This window comes from Notamacropus eugenii, chromosome 5, assembly GCF_028372415.1.
Source record: "Notamacropus eugenii isolate mMacEug1 chromosome 5, mMacEug1.pri_v2, whole genome shotgun sequence".
Classification (NCBI taxonomy): Eukaryota; Metazoa; Chordata; class Mammalia; order Diprotodontia; family Macropodidae; genus Notamacropus; species Notamacropus eugenii.
In genome coordinates, this window is record NC_092876.1 from 55,802,027 (window position 1) to 55,821,386 (window position 19,360).

General features: G+C 46.2%; 1 protein-coding gene across 2 annotated transcripts; it reads right to left on the reverse strand.

Annotated features, from left to right (window-relative positions):
* Window positions 1-1,327: 1,327 nt before the first annotated feature.
* Window positions 1,328-6,849, reverse strand: CPLANE2 (ciliogenesis and planar polarity effector complex subunit 2). Of its 2 annotated transcripts, none has more exons than XM_072609016.1 (6): window positions 6,639-6,849; window positions 5,289-5,479; window positions 3,991-4,143; window positions 3,434-3,558; window positions 2,654-2,790; window positions 1,328-2,025 (listed from the first exon to the last, which is right to left on the reverse strand). In XM_072609016.1, exons 2-6 carry the CDS (start codon window positions 5,398-5,400, stop codon window positions 1,764-1,766), a joined length of 789 nt encoding a protein of 262 aa, XP_072465117.1. In that variant the 5' UTR covers window positions 5,401-5,479; window positions 6,639-6,849; the 3' UTR covers window positions 1,328-1,763. The 2 variants fall into 2 exon arrangements, with proteins under 2 accessions (XP_072465117.1, XP_072465119.1); XM_072609018.1 differs by having other exon boundaries at window positions 6,488-6,659.
* Window positions 6,850-19,360: the final 12,511 nt, after the last annotated feature.

The following is a 19,360-nucleotide window of genomic DNA, read 5'->3' on the forward strand; positions in this document are numbered from 1 at the left end:
GGAGGCAAAGCCTGAGAGGAAGACACAGCCCATACCTGGGTCCCAACTTGGCTGGGGTTTCAGGTACTCCCCAAGGCAGTGTCCCATATCTCTCCTGCTCCAATGTTCCAGCTGGAAGGAAGGATGCGTTCCCTCACTCCATAGAACATTTGAGGAAAACAGTGGTGTCCTGCACTAACAGGGCATTCCTAATAAGACCAGACCCCCCAACTTCCTAGGTGGAGCTGAGCAGCTAAAGGATCCTGGGTCCCCAGAGAGGACCCATCACAGACACTGGCTTTGGAACTGCAAAGGAAGTCCCAAGGGCCCCAAGATGAGGATTCTCAACCCTGTCTCTGGGACACTGAAGAAAAGTTTACTGTCATCCCCAGGGAGAGAAAAAGCAAACGACTCAGTGAAGTTAATAATGACTAATCCTCCCCCCTCTTCCCGAGGCAGGGGGTCAAAGGTTCTATCTCTACTGGCTTCCCTATTTCATGGGCATCCACTTAAGAGGCGGAGGACAATCTGGAGAGATTTGAGTCCACTTTGTAGGTAAGGAAACTGAGACCCAGTGAGGCTGTGCTCCCCCAGGGTCAGCTAGAGCTGGGAACTAAACCCAGGGCCCTGGATCCCAAACCAAGTACTCTTCCTCCCACCCCCTCGACCTCACACCCCAGTTATACTTTAAGATTTACAAAGCACCTGACCTACAACATGGGCCACCCTAGGAAGTCCAAGCATTAGCATCCCATTTTACAGAAAAAAGAAACTGAGGCTCAGAAAGGGGCAAGAGCCTGTCACCAGCACCAGAACCTTCAAATGCACATTTCCCAACTACAATTCCAGAGCTGCTTCCTCCACAGTAGCTGCCTCCCCTTCAAGAACAGTGGCTCTGCCATTTGCATTTACCCAGTTATTAGGAAAATTACGGGACAGAAGTGTGGGCCACCAGGGCCCCTCCCTCCCAAGTTTGCAGCATTAGCCTGACTGCCCCTGGGGGGCAGGCCTATTAAACACTGAAAGCAGAAGGAGGACTGGGGGGGAGAAGGGGGGAGAAAGGGTGGAGACATCTTCACAGTGCTGTGGGGAATGCTTAGGCTCTCCGCTCCACCAGCTTGGGATCCCTCCACCATTCCCCCCCACCCAGGGCCAGGGAGGTTGCTGTCCAGCCCTTTCCAAGGACAGGAGAGGGTGGACGCTCAGGGCTCCTGCCAGATATGGGCTCCTACACACACACACACACCCCCCCGCCCCCGGGCCTCTAAATCCGGGGTTCTTAGCCCTCCTTTTGTCATGGACCCCTTTGGGGAGATGTTTTTAAATGAATAAAACAGACTCCAGAGAATGACAAAGAAAATTGATTCTATTTAGTTATCAAAGTCGCATATTTTACACACATGTAACATATATTCATATATGAACAAGTTCCCAGAGCCCAGGTCAGAAACCCTGGTCCATACTTAAGGACTGAGTGAACTGCTTCTGCGATTACTGGTCTCAGCGGCTTCAGAACCCAGGTCCCTCTGAGTCCTTGTGAGAGACGTAGTATAAGTACATTTCCATTTTACAGATTAGAAAACTCAAGTTAGGAATCAAAGTGAAATGACTTGATCAAGGTCACACTAGGAAGAGTCGCAGCTGGGACTCGAACCTAGATCTTCTGCCCCGATGTGTTCTTTCCATTCCACTAGATTACAAGCACACCTCCTCCCCCTGGCAGGGATGCCAGCTCCAAGCTAAGTCCTACTTCCAGGAGCCACCTCAGGTCAGACTTCCCCTCCTCAACCCTGCCCTCCATCTGGAGAGCTCTCCTGGGGGCCAGGGACCAACCCAGCTGCCACCTGGTCCTGGTGCCACAGATGCTCCCCCAGACCATTGAGGATATGTGCCACATCTGCCAGCCCAGCCCGCCCATCCAGGGTGCGCCCATCAGCCAATCGGCGCCCAGGCACACTCTTCACACGCAGCAGGGGCAGCTCCCAGGCCTGGCGGAAGGCCGTGAGGTCACGCTCAGGAACATCAGTGTGCATGTATTGGTCAAACCTGGTGAAAAAGGAGGTCAAGGAAAGCAGTGTCCCCTGTGGCTCCCCAACCCCTTCTGGATGACCTGAGCACTTGCCCTGAGGCCTTCTCTTCCCCTAGACTCCACCTCATTTATCTCTGGGAGGGACCCAGGGCTGAAGGTCAGCACTGACCGTCCCAACCTCCCCCAGGATAGCCAGTTCCCAGATCCAAGAGCCCTATACCTCATCCCACAAGTCCCCTGTCCAGCCTCACCCATGTTCACCTACTTTTGAGCCTGGAAAAGATATAGTACCAGGATGCTGGTTTGTCTCTGAGATCCTGGCTAACATCCCCTCTAAGAACTAGTGTCTCAGAAATAAAAGGAACCTCAAGGCTCACTGAGTCAGCCATTACCTGAGCAAGACTTAAAGCAACATCTTCTTGACTCTGCGACCAACTCTCTTATCTACTGAGCCACACTGCCTGTCTCTCTCAAAGCCCCAGGTTTTCTTCCCTTCTGACACAAGAGTACAGAGCTTGCTGGAGCAGAGAAACAAATACCTCTGGACAGAACAGCCCAGTCATCTGTGCCATGGGGCACACCCAGGGACAAGTGCCCTTTGACCAGGCTCCCAGGACCATAAATGGGAAGATGCCATAAGGATACTTAGAGCCAATGACCATCTTGACAGTGTTGGGGGCATCTCCGGCAACCCGAGAAAGCTGAGCAGGGAGGTCTTCAAAGGAGGAACGGTCAGTGAAAGAGAAGAGGAAAAGGAAGGCATCTGTTTTCTCCTTGCAGGCCTAGATTACAGGAGCATGGATTTAGAGCTGGAAAAGCCCTTAGAGGTCACTGAGTCCAAGCCTTTCATTTTATAGATGAGGAAAGTGAGGGTCAAAGAGGTCAAGTGATTAGCCCAGGGGTCACAAAGCTAAGCAAGTATCAGAGGTGGGATGTGAACTTTCGGACTCCAGGTTTCGTTATACCATGCTGCCTCTCAAAGGAGGATGCCTGCAGCCTCTAACTCTGGGGAGAGCCTCAATAAATCCCACCCATCAGTCACTGTGCCTACTAAGACCTCTCTAGCTATGACTCAGGACTTCACAGAGCAGTCAGGATACCCTGCCCAGCCCAGTGTCACCAAGAGGCAGGGCAATGACCTTTGGGAGGCAGGAATAAGAAGTAAGAGTTTTCATCTGCATCCCATCCAACTCCCACCTTTCCAGAACATATTCCAGCCCCACCCTGGGAAATACCCATCTATGCATTCTATATGTTAAGCACCTACAGTGGGCCAAAAAGCACTGTGCTAATCACTGGGAGAGATGTAAAGTTTGGATATAGTATGGCAGTCCTGGCCCTAAAGAGGCTGACCATATTGGGGGGTTGGGGGGGAGACAAACAAAACACAAGCATTCTTAACCCTTCTCTTGCACCTCCACTCACAGGCAGAATGTGATCAAATTTCTTGAGTGCCGCCTCTCCACAGTCCCAGAACTCAAATCGGAAGATGACCGCTCGATCGCTGGCCTGCAGTTTGGCGGGCCAATACACTACTGTTGTCTGGATACCTAGGGAAAGGGGTTTCTCATCACCTCCATTCCTCTGTCCTTACCTGGCCCCAGCTCTGCAAACAATTTGGGAAGAAGAAATGGCCTAGGGGCTGGGGCAGCTTCCAGAAGAGAAAAGAATACCAGCCCTAGGGAAGCCCCTAGTCTTAGAGGGAGGGACAGAGTTCTGTCCTCAGGAAACAATCTAGTTTGACCATCAGTCACAGGACATAAACACAAAACATATTTAGGAACAACTATGAAGTAAAACATCAATGAATATAAAGGAACAGAGGAGAAACACAAATATATGAGTTCAAGAAAATATACCAAGGGACCCCAAAGTAATCAGAGAAGATTTTCTAACAGAGGTACATTTTTAAAAGACAGCAGAGGTGGTTAATCTCCTTACTCCAGACCCAAGGCTTCCCATCCCATTACCCAATTACTTACCTACAGTTTCATGGTGGATCACAGGGATCTCCAAGCCTGCCAACTTGGCCACCAGAGCTGTCTTCCCCACCCCACTCTTCCCAGAAACAAAGATCTTGTAGCTTGCGGTGTCAGCTGTTACCTGGGGAGGCAGAACCGGCCTCTCAAGCAGCCCTAGAGTAGTAAGTAATCCTCGCTTCAGATAGTCACCCCTTCAAAGTAAACCCTTTCCCCAGGTTAGTGACCATGCAGTCTGACCTCTCCATTTCTCAGACCCAAAGAAGGATTTGGGGAAGGAAACTGAACAAGTCAGCGACGTTGCAGGAAATAGAAAACAGTACTCCTAACATCTAGTTGAGGGCTCTCAACTATACCCTATGTGTGGAATATATGAATGAATTCAATATACTTTTTAAATATACTAGAAGAGTCTTGTACCAGATGAGTAAGACATAATCCTTGCAAATATGAGAATGGATGGTCTGTGAACCCTCTTACAAAACCAAGACTTAAGAAAAAACCTAGGGGACAGACACCATCTTTTCTGGCAGTTACTGATTTGTGGTGTGACTCTGACAAGTTATTTTTCTTATCTGAAACTCTGTTTCCCCAGCTGTAAAATATGGAGGTTAGACTAGACAATTTCTAAGGCCCTCCCAACTCTGACATCCTGGGATCTAGGGTACCTCCCAGCTCTGACATTCTATACCCTAAGGTCCTTTCTAACTCTGACACTCTATATTCTAAGATCTCTTTCAGTTCTGACATTCTATACTCTAAGGCCCCTTCCATCTCTGACATTATTTGTTGTAAGAGCCCTTCCAGCTTTGACATCCTATGTTCTAAGATCCCCCACACCTTCAACATTCTGCAAACTACTGATCCTCTCAGCTCAGAATTAGGGTTACAGTGTTGTGTTCCAAGGTGCCTCTGGGCTCCAATATCCTTAAGCATCTTTCACTTCTCAAATCTACTGAGTATCCTGTTGCTCAGGCTATCCCCAAGGTTTTATTTATAACTGGCAGTGATGGCAGATAGGAGGAGAAGATATAAGATAACATGGGCTAAAATACCAGACCCTGTTCTTTTGGGGATGCCAACAGCCCAGAGAGGAGTCATTGAACACCAGAGCTAGAGCAGACCTTGGAGCACATCTAATGCAACCCCTTCCTTTTTCTGAGGAAGAACCTGAAGCCCAGAGAGGTTCCTACCCAAGGTCCCACATTTTGTGGTAGGGCTGGGATCTGGCTCCCAATGAAAGTTATGGGAGCCTCCCAGGCCTCTGCTGGCAGAGGACAAGAGTTTGAGTCTTCACTCACCAAACACCCTCCGCCGGTTCTTTCGAAGGATGGATGACAGGTGCTCTTTGCCCTCTGAGCTCTCATGCCAATCAGGGACAATCACAGAGCCTGGGGCTGGGAGCCTGGCCATGGCCTGCCCCAGATAGTCCACTCTACCCAGGAACTAAGGAGGCCAAAGTGCAACTGGTCTGTGATACTGGTGGGAAGACCTAATGAGAAACAGCTCTCTAAGAAGGCCTTCCTTGTCTAACAAATGGACAAAGCAATCTGACCCGGATCTCTTATTGCCCTCAAGGGACAAGTACACAGTTTCCCATCCTCTCACTGCCCCAAGGAGGCATGGGGGGGGGGGGAATTTCCTTATGTTTTTATTACTCCCAGGGGGATTTTCACTGCCTCAGTGGGACACTGACAACCCTTCTCCCTCCTCTGCCCCAAGGGGACATTGACAGGACCCCCTTCCTTCCCCTGCCCCGTGGAGATATTGACAAGACCCCCTCCTCTGCCCCAGGGAGACAATGACTGGACTCCCTCCTCCTCCGCCCCAGGGGAATACTGACAAGACCAATCCCTCCCCTGCCCCAGGGGAATATTGACAAGACCCCCTCCCCTCCCTCCTCTGCCCCAGGAGGATATTGACAAGACCCCCTCATCTGCCCCAGGGGAATATTGACAAGACCCCCTCCCCTCCCTCCTCTGCCCCAGGGGGATACTGACAAGACCCCCTCCTCTGCCCCAGGGGAATATTGACAAGACCCCCTCCCCTCCCTCCTCTGCCCCAGGGGGATACTGACAAGACCAATCCCTCCCCTGCCCCAGGGGAATATTGACAAGATCCCTCCCTCCTCTGCCCCAGGGGGATATTGACAAGATCCCTCCCTCCTCTGCCCCAGGGGGATATTGACAAGATCCCTCCTTCCTCTGCCCCAGGGGGATATTGACAAGACCCCCTCCTCTGCCCCAGGGGAATATTGACAAGACCCCCCCTCCCCTCCCTCCTCTGCCCCAGGGGGATATTGACAAGACCCCCCCCCTCCCCTCCCTCCTCTGCCCCAGGGGGATACTGACAAGACCCCCTCCTCTGCCCCAGGGGAATATTGACAAGACCCCCTCCCCTCCCTCCTCTGCCCCAGGGGGATATTGACAAGACCCCCCTCCTCTGCCCCAGGGGTATATTGACAAGGTCCCTCCCTCCTCTGCCCCAGCGGAATACTGACAAGGTCCCTCCCTCCTCTGCCGGAGATGGACACTGAAAGGGTCCCTCCGTCTTCTCACTGTCCTTCCTCTCTAGGTGGACCAAAGTGGGCAATTATCCACTCCCCCTCCTCCACCTGCTCTGCGCCGGCCCCCTTAAGAGCCCCTGCTCACCGCCTCCCATCAGCTACAACCAGGGACCCCGAGCTTCCACGCGGGATAAATACAACCTCACTGCGCACGCGTAGCCCCGCCTCGGGATCGGCTCCCGAAGTCCGAGTAGAACTCCGTGAGCTCGCGCTACCCGAAGCTTTAGTGTTGCTATGGAGACCTATTAGGCGGGGAGGAGGGCGGGAGTACATCATTCCCCACCCCTTCCCACTTCTCAGAGATTCGGGCGTTCTCTCCATGGCAACAAGAGTACTGGTGCGCCTGCGCATATTTGCTCTTCTTTCCCAGGGTGCGTAATGAAGTCAGACGCAGACCGGGCGGAAGTAGAACCCCTGGTAGTCTGGCTGATAGACGTAGAGGAGCTGCGGCTCTTAAAGAGGCAAGAGCGGATCCAATCTTCTCATCCTCGCCCAGTGAATGAGAACCCTCAGCTCTAGCAACTGCGGCTGCGCCATTCTAGCCAATCAACACACACCTGGAATTTCTTCGACCACCCCTACACATACCCTGCAGCAATACACCACCTCCTCCAGGGAGACTTCCCGGATTAATCCTTTTCTCCTTGCACTGAAGTGTGGCCCTAAGAGACTATGGGGTCAGAAGTTCTTAACTTGGAGGAGGATCTTGTCAGTATCCCCCTGGGGCAGAGGAGGGAGGGATCTTGTCAATATCCCCCTGGGGCAGAGGAGGGAGGGAATCTTGTCAATATCCCCCTGGGGCAGAGGAGGGAGGGATCTTGTCAATATCCCCCTGGGGCAGAGGAGGGAGGGATGTCTTGTCAATATCCCCCTGGGGCAGAGGAGGGAGGGATGTCTTGTTAATATCCCCCTGGGGCAGAGGAGGGAGGGATGTCTTGTCAATATCCCCCTGGGGCAGAGGAGGGAGGGGGTCCTGTCAATGTTAAGGGGTCGTGAACTTTACTTTTCTGATAATTTGTTGTTCAGTTATGTCCGACTTTCAAAGTCTGTCCAAACTCATGTCCGTCCACAACACCCTTCTCCTTTTGCCTTCAATCATTCCCAACTTCGGGGTCTTTTCCAATGAGTCCCATCATCTCAATATGCGGCCAAAGTGTTCCAGCTTCAGCTTCAATCTTGGGCCTTCCAGTGAACAGCCTGAACTAGTCTCTTCAATGGACTGATTTGACCTCCTTGCTGTCCAAGGGACTCTCCAATGTCTTCTCCAGCACCAGAATTAGAAATCGAGGTTCTGCCGCACTCGCTTTTCTTAATCTTTCCAAATTTCCCAGCCATACACTGCTACTGGAAAAACCATAGCTTTGATTTTGGCCTGGTGGTCATTTTGCACAGCCCTGCCTCACTTAAATCCAATTCACTTGCAAGTCAAGACATCACCTCCCTGATGTCATTTGTCCTCTTTGAGACAAAGGACAAACACCAAGCAATAACAACAGCCTGCTGGTGGATCTGCCTCACTCAGATCTCTCCCTGCTCTAATTCATCTTCCATTCAGCCACTAAAACTATTTTCCTAAAGCTCGGATCCAACTATGTCACTCCCTACTCTATAAACTCTCCATAACCTCCAGGAGCAAAACCAGAATGTTTTGTTTGGCAAAGCCCTTTATAACATAACCCCCTTCTACCTTTCCAGTCTTCTGACACCTTACTGCCCTCTGTATACTCTCTGATCCAGGACTCTGGCCTCCTGGCTCATCCTGGAACTCTAGACATTTTCTATGGCTGACCTCCTTGCAAGGAACTCTCTTCCTCCTGATCTCCACCTCCTGGATTCTCTGGCTTCCTTCAAGTTACAATTAAAATCTCATCTTTTTCAAGGAGTCTTTCCTAATCCACCTTCATTTTTTTAAGCTTATTTATTTAGTTTTAGTTTTCAGCATTCACTTTTATAAGATTTTGAGTTCCAAATATTCCCCCTCCCTCCTCTCCCCCACTCCCCAAGATGGCATGCAATCTGATATATATATGTACAATCATATTAAATGTATTTCCACATTAGTCATGTTGATCTGCCTTCATTCTGTGCTGATTATTTCCTACTTGTCCTGTACATTGCTTACACATGGCTTTGTACATGGCTGTTTGCATATTGTCTCTCCCACTAGACTTTGAGGTCTTTGAGAGCAGGGATTGTTTTTCCCTTTCCTTTAAGGTGGCAGGCGTACCTCTTAGTGTTTTAAATTTTGTTGTTGTTCAGTCACTTTTCAGTTATGTCTGATTCTTTGTGACCCCACTTTGGGGTTTTCTTGGCAGACATACTAGAGTGGTTTGCCATCTCCTTCTCCAGCTCATTTTACAGATGAGGAACCTGAGGCAAACAAGGTGAAGTGACTTGCCCAGGGTCACACAGCTAGTAAATGTCTAGGCTAGATTTGAACTCAGGAAAACTCATCTTCCTGACTTCAAGCCAGAACTCTATCCACTGCTCCACCTACCTGCCCTAGCTTTTTAATGGTTGTTTAATAAATGCTTGTTGACTTGAGGTTACTGATTCCCCACCCCCCCAGCTGCTGGCACCCTCCCAAAATTACCTAGGATTCATCTTATATACATTCTGAATATGCTTTTTTTTATATTCATGTCATTTCCCCAAGAGAAAGTAAGCTCTTTGAGGGCAGGAACACTTCCCTTTAGTCTGAATCCCCAGAGCTTAGCCCAGTGCCCAGCTTGTAGGAGATTCTTAAACTCCTCTCTGTTGATTGTTGCTGCCCTGCAAGGCTCTGACCTTGGCCTTCTCCTCCTATTCCTTGATACCAACCTGCTCCCCTGGTGACCTCAGACACTCACGTGGCTCTAGCTATGACCTTTCTGCAGAGGACTCCCAGATCTGCTTCTCCCCAGATCTCCAGTCCCCTATCTTTCCAGTCTTCTTACACCTTACTCCCCTCTATCCAGGACTCTGGCCTCCTGGCTCATCCTGGAACTCTAAACATTTTCTCTGGCTGACCTCTTTGCAAGGAACTCTCTTCCTCCTGATCTCCACCTCCTGACTTCTCTGGCTTCCTTCAAGTTACATCTAAAATCCCATCTTTTTCAAGGAGCCTTTCCTAAGTCCACCTTCATTCTTTTTTTTTTTTTCTAAGTTTATTATTTATTTACTTTTAGTTTTCAGTATTCACTTTTATAAGATTTTGAGTTCCAGATTTCTCCCTCCCCTATTTCTAATCTTCCTGCTAGAAATCCTCTTAACTCCTCACACCCAATGTGTTCACAACTAAATAATTTCTTTCCTCATCTTGCCTCTCTCCTTCCCCACCTTGTTCACTTTGATTAATGACCCCACCCAAGTACATAACCTCAGAGTCACCTTTACCTTCTCCCTCCGCCCCCAACCAAACAGCTGCCAAGGCCTATTGTTTCTACCACCACAGTGATGTTTCCACTCCTTCACTTCTGCTGTCACCGCCCTTGTTTTTGGTCGTCACCTCTTTTCACCTAGAATATTGCGTCTACATCCTAACAGGTCTTTCTGCTTCCAGTCTAAGCCTTCTGAAATCCACCCTCCAAATTGTTGTTCAAGTTATCTCCCAAAGGGAGTGAAGGTAGGGCTCTGATCAGGTCACTTCTCCTAAAAAGCTTTCTGTAGCTCCTAGTCTACGGTATCAATTGTGATATGGTTGGTTGTTGTCCATTCTCAAAGAGGACCAAAATGACATCACTATGTTAGAGTGAAGTTACAATGCGTCCAACTGTGGCTGATCAGACCACTATGAACTTGGAAGGCTCTACCACAGGTCAGGCACAAATATTCCATGTGGACATTTGGGGTGAGCTCTCTAAATCTGAGTAGTTCATGTTTCATTTGAGCTACTTTAATGTTTTGATCATAGAGCACAGCACCTTTTCTGATGTGGGCGCGCCATGCTGGGCAGTCCTGTGCCAGTGTCTCCCATGTCAAACAATCAATTCCAAAGTTCTTAAGAGAGACCTTGACAGTCTCATTGTATGACTTCTTCTGACCTCCATGTGAACAATTGCCCTGTATGAGTTCTCCATAAAATAGTCTTTTTGGCAAGCGTACATTTTGCATCCAAACACCATAGCCAGTCCATTGAAGTTGCACTCTCTATAGCAGAGTTTGAAGGCCTGGCAGTTTAGTTCAAGAAAGGACCTCAGTGTCTGCTACTTTATCCTGCCAGGTGATCTCCAGAATCTTCCTAAGAGAATTCAAATGGAAGTGATTCAGTTTCCTGGCATGGCACTGGTACTTAATATAAGTTCTTTCTGGACAATAAACATTTGTTGATTGACTTCATCTGAGTCAATAAACATTTCTTAAAGCGTTCACCATATGCCAGGCACTGAAAGCATGATTTCTGACCTTCTAATGGTGAAAGACAACATGCAAAGATCTATATTTCTGACAAGAGCTACACTGTGTAAATGGAAGGTAATGTCCAAGGGTGGAGGATGGGAGGGGATGTCTCATCTTTGTATCCTCAGTTCCTATCACATAACCTAAGAGATGGTTAACTCCTCTTTCCAACAATCAAGTCTCTTCCCAATCTGTCTCCCAATTCTCTGTTCAACTATATCTCATACGACTCTCCCTTAAGGTATTCTACAGACCTGGCAAACTGGATTCTTCTCCTCCTGCCTGTATCCATTCTTTCATTCATACCATCCCCCAGGCTTGGAAAAGTCTCATCCCCTAACCATCCATCTATCTCTCCCTTCAAGGTTCAATTCAGATGCCTTTCCTCTGTGAAAATGACCACTCCCTCCTCAGATTTTTTTTTTAAGATTACAATAAAAATAGGTTTTTTAAAAAAGATTTTCCAGTCTTAGTCAACATTCAATTCAATGAAATTCCTAGTCAGCAAAAAAGAGTTCTTTAAACCAGAGATTTGACCTGTATCTCAAAACAGCTAGGTAGAATCATAGTGCCCAGAGCACTGGGCCTGGAGTCAGGAAGACTCATCTTCCTGAGTTTAAATCTGGCCTCAGACCCTTACTAGCTGTGTGACCCTGGGCAAGTCACTTCACCCTGGTTGCTCAATTTCCTTATCTGTAAAATGAGAAGAAAATGACAAACCACTAGAGTAACTTTGCAAAAAAAAAAAAAATGGGGTCATGGAAAGTTGGACACAACTTAAAACCATTGAACAGCACCTCAAAACAAATTTATCATTACTGAAAACTTTTGGGGCAGGTAGGTGGCAAAGGAGTACCTGAGTTCAAATCCAGCCTCAGTGACTTACTACTGTGTGACTATGAACAAGTCACTTAACCCTGATTGCCTCCCAAAACAAAACTTATAGCTGACAATTGTCTCTAGCAAGAATTCCTAATCTTTTTGTGTCTAAGGATCTGTCTTTGAAATGTTTGTTATGAAATGTTACAAAGGGAACAAATCCTATTGAAATAGTTACCAAAATATTTTTACAGACAACTAGTTAAGAACTTGTATCCCTGCCCCTGTACCCTTGTATTCCTCTAATTTTAGCGTTTAGAGTTTTTTTCAGATTTTTCAACGTTTTATTTTTACCTTACAAACATTTACAAATTATTCCCATTTTGTGAGAAGTCTCTTGTACACAGTAAAACCCTTTAGCGAAAGAAATAATACAGTAACCTCACCTGAAAGTTCATATCCTATTTCACCTCTTTCAAACACCCTTCCCCCTCTCTCTAATTAAAAAACAAAAAACAGAAACCTATTTATTTCGTCTCTGACTCCAATTTTCCATAGTACTTTGTCTGCCTGAGCCTCTCCTGGGCATTTAGCTCAGTCAGGATTATTTCCCCCCAAACAATCAATCAGTCCTTTATTAAGTGCCCAATCTATGGAAGGCACTATAATGGACAGATTAGAAACTCATTTGGGGTCTATTTCAAATCTATCTTTTTATAGCCCATGGGCTAGGCCCATAGTAGGCATCCATCCTCCTGGCTTTTCAAGGGCTTGAGGGTGTAGTGGGGGGATTCTTGCACCTATGAGATCATGGATCTACTCAACTGTAAAAGCATGAAGATCTCTGAGGTTGCCACCAATTGAGACATTGTGACTCAATGGCCAGAGGACTCCAGGGGAGAATCAATGTCTCTTCCCCTCAATGTATCTCTGGGAAACTCAGGAAAGGGAGAGAAGTACAAGCTTGGGAACCAAGAATTCCCTTGAGGAGTTGGGAAGGCTTTCAGCATGGCCAGTGGCACCAAGGACTCCCATTTCCACCAGGATTCCCTGGAATGGTACAAAGTCTTTCCTGAGCCTTGGGGTAGGGCAGGGGGAAGTGGGGTGGGGAAGGGTAGACCCAGATTAGAGACTGCTTCTCTACCTCCATGACCTCTTCATCATTTAATACTGTTCAATTTGGAGCCAGACAACCTGGGTTCACATCCCACCTATGCTACCTACTACCTGTGTGACCTTAGATAAGTCTCTCCATAACTCTGCACCTCATCTTCCTCTCCGTAAAATGAGGGAGTTGAACTAGATGACCTCATGGTCCCTTTGAGCTCTAGATCAATGATCTTGTGACAGTCTAGACCATGTCCCTGGAATCTGGAATGTCCCTGGCTTAAGCCAAAACAGCTCTTTTTTCTTAAAGCATGGGAATGGGAGGAACAGATGGAGTCCCAGCCTAGAGCCTGGAAGAGCCAAGTAGACTTGGCCAAGGCACTCAGGCATTTACTCAAGACTGCTACACAGAGTAGGTACCCTGGGAAATTGCCCAAGCACAAAGGAGTTTTCCCAAGCAGAGGCTACCATCAGCTAGGAGAGAAGGCAAAATAAAACATGCTCTCTCCACCTCTTGATTTATTATTTTTCAGAAGAGGAAAAAAGGGAGGGATTCAGAAGTTTCAGGTTTGAGTCCTCGTAATAATCTTGGGCCAATTTCTTTACCTGTGGGAGCCTTAACATCCTCTTCAGGAAAACGGAAGAGTCCTTGACTGCTTCACAAAAGAGTTCAAAGGAGACAATGTATGGGAGAGCCCCTTGCAAGTTAGAAAACATCTCATGTATGCAAGGGGATTTCTTTACTATGAGATGTTGTCATCATATAGTGACTGCTGGGCTCAAAGGAAAGAGATCTGCCTTCTCTTCTGTGGTCCTCAGTTTTCCCTTCTGATGATGTGTATGCTCTTTGAGGACAGGTCGCTGGTTCATTTTCTCTTTTATCCCCAGCGTCTAGCTCAGGGGCCATAATTATTTGTTGATGGACTAAATCTATAAAATGAGACAATTTGGACTGGATCCTCTGGAAGATCCCTTTCTCTGACACTATATGCCATGACCTTCGACTGTGACGGAGTGTGGTGCTATGATCAGAGTACTGGACTTGGAGACATTTACTGGCTATGACCTTAGGTTAAGTCACAAGCTACATGAGCCGCAGTTGCCCCTTTTTTTGAATGGGAATAATCATACAGGTACACCAGATTACCATAAGGAAAGCCCCAAGCCCCAAGGATTTTTTTCTTAATTGAATCTCTGCTAGGACTGGAGTCTAAAACAATTCCCAGGGTGCCGCCATGTGGCTGCTTTGGGAACGTCACTTGCCTGGCCGCTGATGCTTTTTCTAGCTATTGACTTCTCATCAGAGCTGTATCATCTGAGGTTTTTTTTGTTCCTTTTCCATATCAAATATCAAGCATAAAGTGCTCAGCAGATGGAAGGGTTGACCCTGGTACTGTCTTCTTCTCCTTGTCTTTCCTGGCACCGGGTGGGGGTTAGTCCCTGCTTCCTCATATCTGAAGAAACCTAAGTCCAACTGGTATCCTCGGTCCCAGTCATGCATAGAGCCCCTTCCCCTTCTTTTCCTTAAGGGTCCAAGTCATCAAGTCCTGAAGACAGATAAATGAGGCTGGTTTGGGTTTCTGGGGCAGAACTAGGGGTATGTGTGGTGTATGTATGTGTGTGTGTGTGTGTGTGTGTGTGTGTGTGTGTGTTAGATGGGGAGGCAGGGCAGGGACGAGAGACTAGAATCATTGCCAACATGAGGCAAACTACCAGATGTACTGTGTGACCTTGAGCAAATCACTTTGAACAAAATGCTTCTGGGTCACAATTTCATACTCTGTAAAATTAAGGGATTGGACTAGATTTCTAAGATTCCTCTCAGCTTTGATCCTGCGTGTAAAACCTCTCTACTGTACCCAAGACCCTCACAGAAGGTATGGGGTGCAAACAGTAAAGGCATAGCTGTCAAGCTTAAATTTGCAGATGCCACAAAATTAGGAAAGCTGGCCATCACAATAGATGACTTAGGAACTAAAGATCCAAATCAAATAATAGCAAATTTCATAGATGATAAAAGTTTTACATTTCAATTTCTAAAATTCACTTCACAAATATTAGATGGGAGGAATATATAGCTAAAGAAAAGGATTTAGGGATTTTAGTGGGCTGCAAACTCAAGGTGCTAAAGACACTTTAGGTTGTCTATTAACATTAAGTGCCTACTACATTTCAGCTGTACAGATGTGTTAGGGACTCTGCTGAGTACTAGGGATTCAAAAGAAGGCGAATATCAGTCTACACTCTCAAGGAGCTCACTGTCTCATGAGGATGACAACGTGTAAACACACCCATTTTATCACAGGATAGATTGGAAATAATCTAGGCAGGCACTAAATTAAGGGGGAGCAGGACGAGCTTCTGGCAGGAGGGGGATTTTGGCTGGGGTGCCAGTAGGGGGAGATGAGGAGGGAAACAGGGAATGGCCAGAGGAAGTGCCTAGAGGAACCACCAGGGAGACTGGTGTCACTGCATCTCACTGAAAAAGAACAAGAAGACAGCATTCCATATGGAGTCATACACATAGAGCATGTGCTCAGCTCTAGGAGGGAAGGAAGGAAGGAAGGAAGGAAGGAAGGAAGGAAGGAAGGAAGGAAGGAAGGAAGGAAGGAAGGAAGGAAGGAAGGAAGGAAGGAAAGAAGGAAGGAAGGAAGGAAAAGGATGGAAGGAAGAGAGGGAGGAAGGGAGGAAGGAAGCTGATAACCTGAAGAATCCAGAAGAGAATAATCAGGGTCACATAATCATCTCTTAGCCTCTGTGGTAGACATTAATAAATATGTATTGACTGAGTGATATGAAGACGAATTAAAGGGACTGGGGATGCTGGGGCCAGAGAAGGTATGGGGAGGCCATGATAGCTGTCTTCAAGCATTTATAGGGTTGCTATAAGGAAAAGGGATTATATAGGCCAGAGAGCAGGATGGGTAGAAATTGCAAATTTATAACTTGATGTAAGGAAAAAAAACATTAATTAGACCTACCTAAAGGAAGGATGGGGTGCCTCAGGGGTGGGAGTCCATTCACTAGTGAGTCATCACTTTGCTGCCGTTCTGCAGCAAAGGCTAGATCAACCCCTTGCCAATTATGTCATGAAGGTGATCCCTGTTAAGGTATGGGTTGAATTAGATGGCCCCTGATGTCCTTTAGATTCTGTAAAGGTAGACTGCCATGTAATTCTAGGGCCTTCCCTCTGTTAATTATGTCCTGCTTATTCTGAATATTTTTGCTTTGCATACAGATTTGTCTGCGTGTTTCCTGCCTGGTTAGATTCTAAACTTCTTGAAGGCAAGAGCTGACTTTCAGCTCTTTTTTGTATTTCAAGTGCTTGGCGCATAGTAGGCACTTAATAAATGTTTATGGATTGAATAAAAGAATATGAGGTGGTTCCTACGGTGAAAATGACAGCCTGTACTCTACAAGCCCAACCTCCCAAAACTTGATTGGTTGCACCCACCGTCTGGGTAGCTGGAGGGAGATGAACACAGTCATGGGAGATGGACAGACTTTGTGTTCAAGGGATCTGCTGTTACTGGGAGAATCAATAATTTATTACTTATTTAGCTATTTATCAATAATTTATTATTATATAATTAATAATAGCTATTGACTAGCAGTCAATAACATGATTCGACATTTGTACACCAATCAGCAGTTTTACAAAGGGCTTTACCTAAGTCACTCCTTTTGATCCTTCACAACCATCCAATGAAAAAAATCTGAGCAGGTCCCATCATCCTCCACTTTTTTTACCTGACACCATAAAGCAGGGGCTCTTAACCTTCATGTTATAGAGTTCTCCTTTGGTAGCGTGGTGAAGCCTATGGACCATTCTAAGAATCCTGCCCTTAAGTGCACAAAATAAAATACATAGGATTACAAAGGAAATCAACTATTTGAAAATAAAGTTATTTTTTTAAAATTTTTTTAATTCAACCCCAGGTTAAGAACTCCTACCACATTCCTATTTTATAGATGAGGAAACTGAGGTCTAAAATGAGTATTAAAAGTAAGGTCATCTCTTCTAACCTAAGTTTCACAGCAAGTAGAAAGAATTAGGATTAAAAACCAAGTTATTTGACCTCAAATCTGATAGTCTTCTCACTAAACCACAGTCAAGCAGGGGCAGATCAAGGATTTGAACCAGGCCATTCTAATTCCCAATCTTCCCCCTTCTCCCATCTGGGAGTTTCCTCCTAGAACCTCCATTTTATGGAGGGACCCAGGCTGACTAGTCTTCATTCCCTCCTGGCTCTCACTCAGATTTTCTGAACTTTAAAACCATGCCTTAGTAACTGTCTCACCCTAGAATTTACCCCAGCATCTTGGGTCTCCTTGTCTTGGAATGCCCAACTATCCCTGTGCCTTTTTTGCTGTTGTTTAGTCATTTTTCCACTGTGTCCTACTCTTCATGACCTCATTTGAGGTTTTCTTGGCAGAGATACTGGAGTGGTTTGCCATTTCCTTCCTTAGTTCATTTTATAGATGAGGAAACTGAAATGAACAGGGTGAAGTGACTTGCCCAGGGCCACAGAGCTAGGAAGTGTTTGAGGTCAGATTAGGCCTGGCTCTCTATGACTGTGCCACCGAGCTGCCCTCCTCCCCAGTGGTTTTACCACCTTGGAATACCCCTCCACCAGGCCTGTCCCCTTCCATATTTCAGCTCCTCTCAGGGCCTCTGCTTTGTTGGGGAGTCCAGCCATCATTCTCCTTCCAGTCCTGTTTCTGGATTTCTATGTCCTACGGGTACCTTCAACTCTCAACTTTTTCTGCTCCCTTTTGTGTGTTGTTTCCCCTCATCAGCAGGGAAGCTCCTCGAGGACAGGGAATTTTCCCTTTTGCTTATTCCAAAATTTAGATTTACTGTGTACTGGGTTTAATAAACACTTGCCTCCTTCTAGGGCATTTATGCTCAATATTCTTTTTTTTTAAATATACTCTCGAGGGTAATTATTAAATAAGTGTATCTTTTACATATTAGCAGAGAAGAAACTTGCCTGAGCGTGGGGGACTGGTATGAAATTCAATGAGATTATAAAATGCAAAAATGCTTGCATTATCTGATATTTGTAATCAGGGTAGAACCTTTACTAATTAGCTTTGAGACTAGAGGCATAAACAAACAGAATTAAGAAATTTACTAATTGTCCTTCCTTGCTGTAACTGGGTTTTTTCTCAATGTTTTTATTTATAGGTTTATGTAGATCATAGGATTTAAAACTGGAAAAAATCTTAAAGATCAGTCTAAAATCTAGTCCAATTCCCATATTTTTATGCAAGTAAACAGGCCCAGAAAGTTTTCTAGAATCATACTCATAGTCAACCAGTAACTGACAGGATTCTCCTTTCTCTGTTCTGTATCTGGCTCTAGGTCCAGTCCTAGGCAATTTGTCATTGAATGCAAATACAAGGATTATCAGTCATTTTTTTTCCTTCTGGTGATGCATGAATTAAATGTTTAATAAGGTTTTGCTGATGTTGGCTCAATGCAGTCTTTGCTCCTGAAGTCCACAAAAGGCTAACAACTGAAGGGAACAGGAAGCCCCAGGATTTGATTAAACAAACAAGATTCACTTTCCCCAACACTCAGCGCTTGCTTTTTCCATTCATGAGAAAGGGAGCCTTCTTCCCACAGCTTTTTCCTTCTGTGCCTGCAGAGAGCTCAGGGAGCCATCACTCCTCCAGGAATCTAATACATCTTTCTATACCACCAGTTTACAAAGCCTCGAGAGTATAGCAGTCCTGACATCTTCTAAAGACTTGGCCTCACCCACTGCACTTCTTGGATGGATCTTTAATAAAAACTGGCTAGTTTCCAAAGTGGCTGGCTTTACAATGTCTTATCAGCTAATTTTTATTTCTTTTTTCAACAGAGAATGACCTGAATTTTATTTGAAAGTCTTGGAATCAAAATGCAGGCCACAGCTTTAAGGGCAGACAACTCTGACGTAATTTTACCAGACCTGAAGATAGACTAAACCTGGGCTGTGAGGTCACAGTATTTTCCAAGAAGGCCATGGGATATGGTGGAAAGAGCCTTCAGTTTGGAGTCCAAAGGACTTTTCAGATACCACCTATATGTATCCTGAAGCAAGTCATATTACTTCTCTATCCCCCAGTTTCTTCATCTGTAAAACAAGAGGGTTGGACAGAGATGGTCTCTAAGGTCTCTTGTAGTTATAAAACTGCAATCTCATCATTCCATTTGTGTGACCTTGGGAGTCTCTCGAGGAATGCATGATGTAAGCTACAAAGACAATCCATTGTGCTCAATCTTCAAATCTTAGTTCAAATCAGCCCTGAGACACTATCTGGGTGATCCTGGGCAAGTGATTTAACCGTGTTTACCTCAGGTTCTTCATCTGTAAAATGAGCTGGAGAAGGGAACAGAAAACCACTCCTGTATCTTTACCAAGAAAACCTGAATGGGGTCACGCAGAGTCAGATACGACTGAAAAATGACTGAACAACAGGATTTGAAAAGGGGCTTTCCCAACAATTGCCTAA

Coding starts and splice junctions, on each gene's coding strand:
- CPLANE2 (XM_072609016.1), bottom strand. CDS start 5,400: ATGGCCAGGCTCCCAGCCCCAGGCTCTGTGATTGTCCCTGATTGGCAT. Junction 3,559..3,990: donor GATCCACCATGAAACTGTAG/GTAAGTAATTGG, acceptor CCCTTTCCCTAG/GTATCCAGACAACAGTAGTG. Junction 2,026..2,653: donor AAGATGGTCATTGGCTCTAA/GTATCCTTATGG, acceptor CTTTTTCACCAG/GTTTGACCAATACATGCACA.